The sequence below is a fragment of the Glycine max genome, chromosome 19 (genome assembly GCF_000004515.6).
Source record: "Glycine max cultivar Williams 82 chromosome 19, Glycine_max_v4.0, whole genome shotgun sequence".
Lineage (NCBI taxonomy): Eukaryota > Viridiplantae > Streptophyta > Magnoliopsida > Fabales > Fabaceae > Glycine > Glycine max.
The window spans coordinates 8,418,999-8,428,163 of NC_038255.2; the positions used below are offsets into that span (position 1 = coordinate 8,418,999).

At 32.0% G+C, this 9,165-nt stretch overlaps 3 protein-coding genes across 3 annotated transcripts; 1 reads left to right on the forward strand and 2 right to left on the reverse strand.

Moving 5' to 3' along the window:
* The first annotated feature begins 654 nt into the window (after nucleotides 1-654).
* On the forward strand, nucleotides 655-1,366 carry LOC113000395 (uncharacterized). The gene has a single exon (XM_026127001.2). It carries the CDS (start codon nucleotides 872-874, stop codon nucleotides 1,223-1,225), a length of 354 nt encoding a protein of 117 aa, XP_025982786.1. The 5' UTR covers nucleotides 655-871; the 3' UTR covers nucleotides 1,226-1,366.
* Nucleotides 1,367-4,807: 3,441 nt separating this feature from the next.
* On the reverse strand, nucleotides 4,808-5,960 carry LOC106797432 (two-component response regulator ARR14). Its single transcript, XM_014771735.3, has 4 exons — nucleotides 5,768-5,960; nucleotides 5,422-5,690; nucleotides 5,247-5,323; nucleotides 4,808-5,146 (listed from the first exon to the last, which is right to left on the reverse strand). Exons 2-4 carry the CDS (start codon nucleotides 5,480-5,482, stop codon nucleotides 4,931-4,933), a joined length of 354 nt encoding a protein of 117 aa, XP_014627221.1. The 5' UTR covers nucleotides 5,483-5,690; nucleotides 5,768-5,960; the 3' UTR covers nucleotides 4,808-4,930.
* Nucleotides 5,961-8,013: 2,053 nt separating this feature from the next.
* On the reverse strand, nucleotides 8,014-9,165 carry LOC102665802 (uncharacterized). The gene is made up of 5 exons (XM_006604977.1): nucleotides 9,002-9,165; nucleotides 8,758-8,907; nucleotides 8,506-8,677; nucleotides 8,205-8,411; nucleotides 8,014-8,100 (listed from the first exon to the last, which is right to left on the reverse strand). The coding sequence occupies exons 1-5, from the start codon at nucleotides 9,163-9,165 to the stop codon at nucleotides 8,014-8,016; spliced, it is 780 nt and encodes a 259-aa protein (XP_006605040.1).

Genomic DNA, 9,165 nt, shown 5'->3' on the forward strand with positions numbered 1-9,165 from the left:
AACACTTGTATTCAAGCAGGATAAAATTATTATAGCCACTACGACGATAAAATTCTTTCTTTCAATATTTGTGTATTTCATATCTAAGATATTCTAAGCTTATTAATTGGTTAAATTAAAATAACTCTAATCTATACTCTCGCTAGGACAAGTGTATTTTTATTAAAGTAAAGGATCAAATATGTTTTTATTTTTAATAAATATTTAATTTTTATGTTTGTTTCTTAATAAATTTTTGTAATTTTTTTTTGTGTTGAATTTTTAATAAAATAATAATTTTATATTTTAGTCTTTAATATTTTGTTTAAGTCCCCGATAAATTAATAAATTTTTTGTTTGTTTCCTTGATAAATTAATTTTTTTTTGTACTCCCTACTAATTATAAATAAATAAATTTTATGTTTGTTTAAGTCCCTACTAATTTTATTATGAACTAAAAAAGTGTCAACCAAAAATAAAATTATTATTTTGTTAAGTACTCAAAGTAAAATAAATATTTATTAGAGAACAAATAAAAAATTAAATATTTATTAAGAATAAAAATAAATTTAAGACCTAAATTAAATTATTATTTCCCTTTTGTTATACACTATTTCTCTTTCTTCCCAAGCTGTAAAGAGACGTATACGTGACGCGGTGTGAAAAATCAATTTTTGTTCATCTAGAAATGTGCACGTAATGTACCAATAAATGCTCCCAAAATACAATAAATACAATGCTACTTCAAAACCACTACTAGCTTCCTCGTGTAATAACACATCAACTGCTCCTAAAAATTGTAGTTACCAACAACACCTCAAAACTCATTCAGCAAATCCTCACAATTACAATTACTCCAATTTGTTCTTCAATTGCTTTTCACTCTCTCACCATGTCTTCCATAGAGATGGTTTCTGCTAGTGCCATCAAGCTTCCTTACCAAATTCTAAGGCATGAGCCATGCTCTGATGATGAAAGAGATCAAAGGGTGATCCTTAGGCCGAAGAAGTGGTGTAGGCCTAGAGGGGTGCCATTGAGGAGAAGGTTTAGGGTGAAAGTGCCTAGCTGGAGAAGAGTGTGGATGATAAAAAAAGTTATGCTTGTGTGTGCTAAGGTGAAGAGAAGGTTCAAGGAGGGACAGGGTCATTTTGGTGATCTCTTTGCTGGGAACTATGTGTTCACTCAAATCAATCCTACATCTCTCAAGTATCTTGAAAACAAGTTGGCTCGAGCAAAAATTGCTTGATGTTTGTATTTATAGTCTTGATTGGGGATGAACTCATTCAATGATGGGTTCTGATTCCAGCTAAGTCTTGTTTTCTCTTTGTTTTTCTTAATGTTCTTTGCTTTCTTTTGATTTATATAGAAATGCAAGATGTTTCTTGTTGCTCCCTTAGTAATTTGTTTTAACATGGGATATTTGAGAGTTAGATACCAATTATTTGAGGTACCAGATCTATTTAAGAGATAGATCTCTCTCAACAGATAATTTAACACTCATAGAAGATCGAATCTCTAACCACATGTTTAATGGACACAATTGTTTGGGTAAAAATTTGTATATTAATTATCAACCAATTAAAAATCTCTTTCAATATGTATTTAAAATATTATAATTTTTAGTTGTATAAAAATTTGGATGACAATACAGTCTAATTAAATTCCAATAAATATTTACTGGGCTAGAAATGAAATTATATTTCAAAGCTACTTTCGTTCCTCATTGCAGTTCTGATAAAGAAATAAAGACCAGTTCTGTCATGTGGAATAGTTTTTATTTTTTCCTTTTGGCCCCCTCTCTCTCTCGCTCTCTAATTATTCTGGATTTACTTTCTTTTTTTTGTTTAGTTAAAATGATGCACTCTCTTAACTTTTATGAAAAAAAATCTGTAAACATAATCAGTACAAAAATAATGCTACATTTATTTGTCAGGGAATAAGATATGACACCATTTTGCCTAGACTAAGGTAATTGCGTAGAAGCAGACTAATCTGTCAGCACTATAGGTTGTTATTAATGTTACATGTCATAAATTAAAATATTTTCTCCTCCATAACATGTTGGCTTTTTGAGGCAGAAGAGAAAAAGGAAGGTGCACTTCTAACTTCTATACATAGTACAAAAAGTAGGCATGTTATATTCTATATAGCCAACAAGCAATGAGCAATTAATATCACCACTACTGCTACCTAACCTTATTTCCTTATGCAAGCTTGATAATTCACTTGATTGGAACAAGAACAAAATATAATAATTTAAATACCACAAAAACATAACTTCAAGTCTTCAAGTTATGGCATCATACCTTAACAAACCATGTTGCAAACTCTGCCTTTTTTGGCATCTCAAACTTAGTTTCGGGGAATTTGTTTGTTTATATGTCTAAAGCTTGGTCAAATGTGCATATTCTGCTGAGCTTTTCTAACATGATATCTGATATTTAAGTGATTGGTCTCATCATGAGAAATTGGATTTTGTGGTGAATAGTATACTGAAGCAGAAGTTCCTACAAGCTCACCAACAATCACAAATCACAATCAATAAGCCATGCTAGCTTTATTTCATTTATCTTCTAGAATCTAATCCAAGATCAGTAGTGTGTATGATTTATCTGAGAATTCTCTTAGTAGCTCGAAATGAATTTCACATTCCAACAAGAAGCATGCAGGAATCTGGATAGCAAATGGCAGCGTACACAATAAACTGTATCCTTGCTCACCTTCTCATTTAACACTAGAGAGGTGTTGACTGATTTACAGTTTTTCATTTCAAACTTTACAAAGAATATGCTAAGTTATTGAATTTTTTGGCTCATTAAATTAATCATTTAATTCCTATAAGCGATACTCAAGAATCAACCTCTATGATAAAAAAGATTTAGTCCATATATATCTGTATTAATACACATCGATTCCAGGTATTACTATGTTCCTTAAGTTTTATCCTTATGTCGATTTATAAGGACTAAAGCAAATCTTAACTTTTTTTTTCCATCCAATGACTAATTGTTAAATGAATATCGCCTATAAGGACTAACTGATTAATTTTAACTTCTGATCTGTAAACTCCTTCCTGATCTTATAGGACATTTCTTTCAATTTGTCTTTTCAAAATTCTTTTGCATCTCATCTTTGGAAATTCTTCTAAAAGAATGAAGCTATTATCAGTTGTTAACAAATCATCAGAGCATATAATGTTTCTGAACATTTAAAGTAGGTTAGATTTGGCCCCTGTAACTATTGATCAGTTCAGGTATATTAATCTCTTGAAGCATGTTATAGATCAAATAAGGCCATCTTAGAAAAGATAAATCTTCCCTTGACTCTACCCCCAAAAACCTTAATGCTATTGTGCATAGATCTCTCCCTAGTTAGGGGTGTGCAAAAATTAGTTCAGTAAAAAAATCCGAATTGGTTTTGAACTGTTTTAATCAATTTAGTTTTATATTCAGATAATCAAACTGATTTAAAAACTGGTTTGAAACCGAACTAGTTTTAAAAAATTGATTTTTAACTGAACTAGTTCTTAACAAGTTTAAATTAGTTCTAAGAGTTAAACTAGTTTCGAATTGGTTTTCGAACTAGTTTTTGAACTATTTTTTTAAATAAAAAAAATATTTAAATAAAAACCAGTTTGGTTAACTGAATTAGTTTTGTAGAAAAAATTTGATTAACTGTATTGATTTTATAAACTAGTGTACTCATTTTTTCTTAACTAGTACAAGGAAAAAAACCAATTCAGACTAGGTTCGGTTACAGTCCAATTTAATCCGAACCAATTTTTTTTTAACACCCTTATTTCCAGTGTTGTGATTTTCAACGAAAATAACACGGAAGAGTCACCCAAAATATTAGGAGAACTTCATGACTTGAGTACTAAATTAAGCTTCTTCTTATTTTATTCAATGTGAGACTCGTAACATTATCACTTTTAAAAGTTGACATCAACCACGACATTGTTCTATCGATAGAAAACAATGAGCTAATGGGAACCTTTTTCATTACATATAGACAGCATTTAGGAACCTAATTAACATCAAGTTGAAACATCCTCCTACCTTTGTGCGCCAAACAATAGCGTATATTATGTCAGGAAGACAGACACCTCTATAATCTGTACACAACTTTTGACTTCGTGGAAGCTCTTCAAGTTTCTTGGTGAGGTGCGTTTCAAATTAAGACAAATAATGTCCTTTATTTTGTTTCATGGTGATGAACAGAATTATATGCACCAACTTGTAAACTCTACGTACTTCACTTATTATTATAATATATATTTAGTGGCTAATATTTTATCTTATAATCTTGGTCATGAAACCCTGTTTATATAATCTATATTTAAAATAAAATAAAAAAATCTTATTCATAAGCTTCCAGAATATAAAAGTTTTCTTGTCTGAGAATCAATTATCTCCATTACTATTTCAGAGCTTCCCCTTCAGCCTATCCTAATATCAAACACACTTATCCTCATGCCTTTAGTAACTCAGCAATTAATATAACATAAATACCATTACCTGTCATTAACTCATTATATAATTGACATTAGTCTATTAATTCACATTCAAAATATCTGATACACTGAAATTCCATACAAACCTTCCTTAAGACATTGTTAACATTAACTAGAAGCAAACAACAAATTAGATTGCCCGGATCTATAGCTCACATTAGGGACTAGTAATCATATTCAATTATGACACTTGTATTCTGCATCATCCATATATTATATGATAATCCGATATCACTACAAAGTGCATGCAGACTGCAGAGTACTTTCAAGTTTCTCCCAACCAACAAGTAATACGAGAATCTTTTGAGTCAAATTCTGATTAAATTCATTGCCAAAAAATGGTATAAAAATACAGATAAGTCTGAAGTGAAATTCTGTACTCATAATTTTTACAATATAGTATAAAAAAATCTGAATTAACATCAATGCTACATTTTGTTATGCAAGGGAATAGTAAGGCCATTGGTCTTCCATTCGTTCCTCAGGATGAAGGGCAGCATAAGAAAGATGGCTGGTATCACCAAAAGCTGTTAAGTCAAACCTTCCATATGCACCTTCCCTTCTCTTGGATTCTATGTTGTTTGACAATGTCTTCTCATTCTGTTGCAATGTCACTCCTTTAGATGTATTCAACAACAACTCATGTCTATGTTTCTGCCAATCATAATGGCAATAATATTAATTATCCATGCATAAAAGAACCAACATTAATAACTGAATTGTTCTAAATTACAAATGTGCATAAGAAATTAACCTGCAAATGACTAGCTACTTGCTCTCTTGTCAAACCAGGGATATTCATAGCTTCAACAATCCTTTTTGGCTTTGCCTCTGAAGAATAATCAAGGGAGAAAATTAGTTATAAGCATCATATAATTATGCCTTATACATGTGTTGCAATACCAACAATGGTGAAGAATTAATCATACTATCAAGTCCAATTTGCATAACATCCTCGACAAATTGTTGATGCAATTCTTGTCGCCACATTAGACGGGGTTTCTTTGTAGGGGGTGCAAAAGAATCATCCAGTTCATCGGAATCAGATTCTTTGAAATTTGTACCGATCTTTTCTTGGCCCCTCGCTATTGCATCAAGAACATAAGAAACAAATTCAGAATCTTGTTTTTTTGGTGGTTGATTTTGACTCCAGAGTTTCCTCGCAAAATAGCAAGTGAGGCATCAGAGTATGCCACAGCTGCAACATAAAAACAATCATCAATAAAAAAAGATCAAATCTTTGTACAAGAAATAGTAACAATTAATTGAAATTACCGCGATAGTGGCATCGAGAACACATATTAAGAATGTTATCAAGAATAGTGGGGTCATGATCAACTGCAACGACCCTAAGACCTACTGGGAATTCAAACAAAACCTTCTTCTGAGAAACCAACTATGTGTCCATTGCTTCCAAGTTGACACCTTTGAACCGATCGAGAAACAAAAGTCACAATTTTTAGTTTTATTTTGCTATTTAGTGATTATTTATTGGATTAGTACGTATTTATAACAATTTCGTAATACAAGCTTGTCTAAATTAAACATCTCAACCAATCAATCAATGATTTTTTCTGATCTTTCAACAACGGACTAATTTAATTCAAGCGGGTTAGCAACAACCGCTCAAAACTCTTTATTGAACCTTCTTATATTTAATGTTAATCTTTTAATTAACTGGCTCATGAATACTTTGTATGGGCACCACAACTTGTTTTAGATTGGAATTGAATTGAAGGGAACAACTATTTCCACTGCCGACAATTGCTAATGGCACTACCATAACGTTTGAAAATACTTAATTACTCATAGCTTCATTTTTTCACTCACCCTCCCCTTTGTCTCTCTTCATTTCAGCCACTCTCCCCCAATTTCCATTTACATTTTCTCACCCCAAATCAATTCCACTGCCAGCCATCGAGATTGTTGCCACCGCCCTTGTAGTCGTTGTCATAGTTGTCCTGGTGTTTTTGGCCTACCATCTAAATTGGATAAACGATGTTAAGTGACCCTTGTAATCACACTTTGTTGTGGTTTTAAACCATTTAAGCGGTTTTGAACCATTACTAGATGCACATTTTTCCAAACACCGTCAATTTAATTTAAACCAAAGGAGCTAATTGAATCAGTTTTAAAAATTAGAGGATAAAATTAAATTAAAAAACATTAGAGAACCAAATCGAACCTAAAAATTTAGAGGATAAAAAACTAATTTAACCTGTTTTTTTTTTTAAATGTCATTGTCTTCCTACTTCAAGTATGCGACAATTTTGATAAAAAAAAAAGGTTAAAAAAAATCAATTAAATTGTCATACCAGAAAACCTATAAACGAATCATCATGAACAATGGAACCATTGAACCAAATTTTTATACTCTGGAAGCTTATGAATAGGAATTTTTTATTTATTTTAAATAAAGATTATATAAACAGGGTTTCACGACAAGATTATAAGATAAAATATTAGCCACTAAATATATAGATTATAATAATAAGTGAAGTACGTAGAGTTTACAAGTTGGTGCATATAATTCTGTTCATCACTATGGAACAAAATAAAGGACATTATTTGTCTTAATTTGAAACGCATCTCACCAAGAAACTTACACTAAACATGCACGTCATTCATGAAAAAAAGTGTTTGTGAGCAGTAAAAATTTCCTTTAAGTCAACTCAGCTTGAAGAACTTCCAAGAAGTCAAAAGTTGTGTATAATGTAACAACCTTGATTTTCGATTTCTCAGCCGATTTCACACTATGACACTTCACACGGTAATACTTTACTCAACATATTTATTGGTCAGAATCTTCTACCGGTCAAAATCCTTGTTGATTTTCGATTTCTCAGCAGTTTTGTCCTTACCCGTATACTTCCCGTGAAACTTCCCAGAAGGTCACCCATCCCATAACTATTCCAAGTCAGGCAAACTTAACTATGAAGTTCTTAAGTGATGGGTTACCAAAGGGTAGATGCATCTTGTTGGTATAGGTAGTACCACTTAATTCTTTTAAGTCATCCTTAATTGTATAGTCGCATAATTGCAAAGCCTCTGAATTCCTCTCATTTTGGTGTGATTCGATCAGGGTGTTACATGCCCATTAGCTTCCACTTGGTTCGTTCTCGAACCACACCGTACTGGATAGATGTTTGCTCTGATATCATTTGTAACATCCTCGATTTTCAATTCTCGACGACTCTCACACTATGACACTTCATGTGGTGGCATCTTCACTCAACATCTTTCTTGGTCAGAACCCTCCATAGGTACCCTCTAGGTTATCAAAATTGAGAGTCTACGTAGACTCGTGAGAGCTCCGTAGACTCGACTAGTAGAGTTGACTTATAGACTCGTAAGAGTCAACTTCGTAAAAAAATACATATGGATAATAAGTAAATATATTCAAAATGCATCATTTTGCAAACAAAATGACAATAAACTCATAATTCATACTATTAGTCTATTACAAAACATAAGTTCTCAAAGTTAAAACATTTAAATAACTAAAAAAACCACAAATGTCTTCAAAGAATCATGTCCAATCCTCTAATAGGATCATCTCCATGAATATCATCACTTTCATCCCCATCTCCATCATCATCAAGGTCTTCCTGAGATTGTGCATCATCATTTTCACCAAAATTAAATTATCTAGATCAAAAACGTCTACAACTAGATCATTTGAACTTCCTCCAACATCTCCCACTAATTTAACATTGCCACCATCACCTTCACCTTGAGGTTGTTCATCCTCATCATTATATCCCTCTTCAGTTATCCATTCATCATCAAACTCAATCTCATCAAATGGAAGAGGAATGTTTTTTCTATTTTGTTTACTTTTTAACTTTAAGTTATACATCACATAAACCAAGTCATTCATTTTCTGTTGATGTAAGCGGTTTCTTCTCTTTGTATGAACCTATAATTAAAAATCAAATTTTAATTACTATATAAACCAAATAAGTAAAATTATCAAACAAATAAAATAAAGTCATAAGGTTGAATTGAATTACCATTTCAAATGAGCTCCAATTACGCTCACACCCAGAAGAGCTACAAGTCAAGCTTAAAACACGAATAGCAAATCTCCTCAACTCTGGGGTTCCATCACCAAACATCTCCCACCATTCTCCAGGTTGCATAACTTTTCTACTATCCTTTGCCTCTTCCATAGAGAAAAGCCCTCTAGCAAAATGAAACTCAACAAGTTGCAAATTAATTTTTTTTTCCTTTCTACAACATCCTTGACCAATCTTCTCATATACATGTGCAATCCTTCTTTCACCTGATGGTCATCATGTCTGAAAATAGGTTCATAATGTAGATAAGGATTAAGATAATATGCAGCTACATGCAAAGGCCTGTGAAGTTGATGATCCCACCTCTCATCAATAATTTTCCAAACGGGCTCATAGCTACATTGTACATAGATATCAAATATGCTATATCAAAAATAGTTAAAATAATACACAAGTAAATTTTAAATGTGAGAAAGTTTAGAAATTTTACCTTTTCCTGGTGTTATTAAAGTTGCATTTTATCTTCTCTTTTGCATTTTCCATCTCTTCATATATGAAACTCATGGTGGGTTTTGCATCTGAGTCCACCATAAGAGGGGCGACAACTTTGAGGCACATGGTTACGTTCTTCCAAAACCGATTATCCAAAGCCAT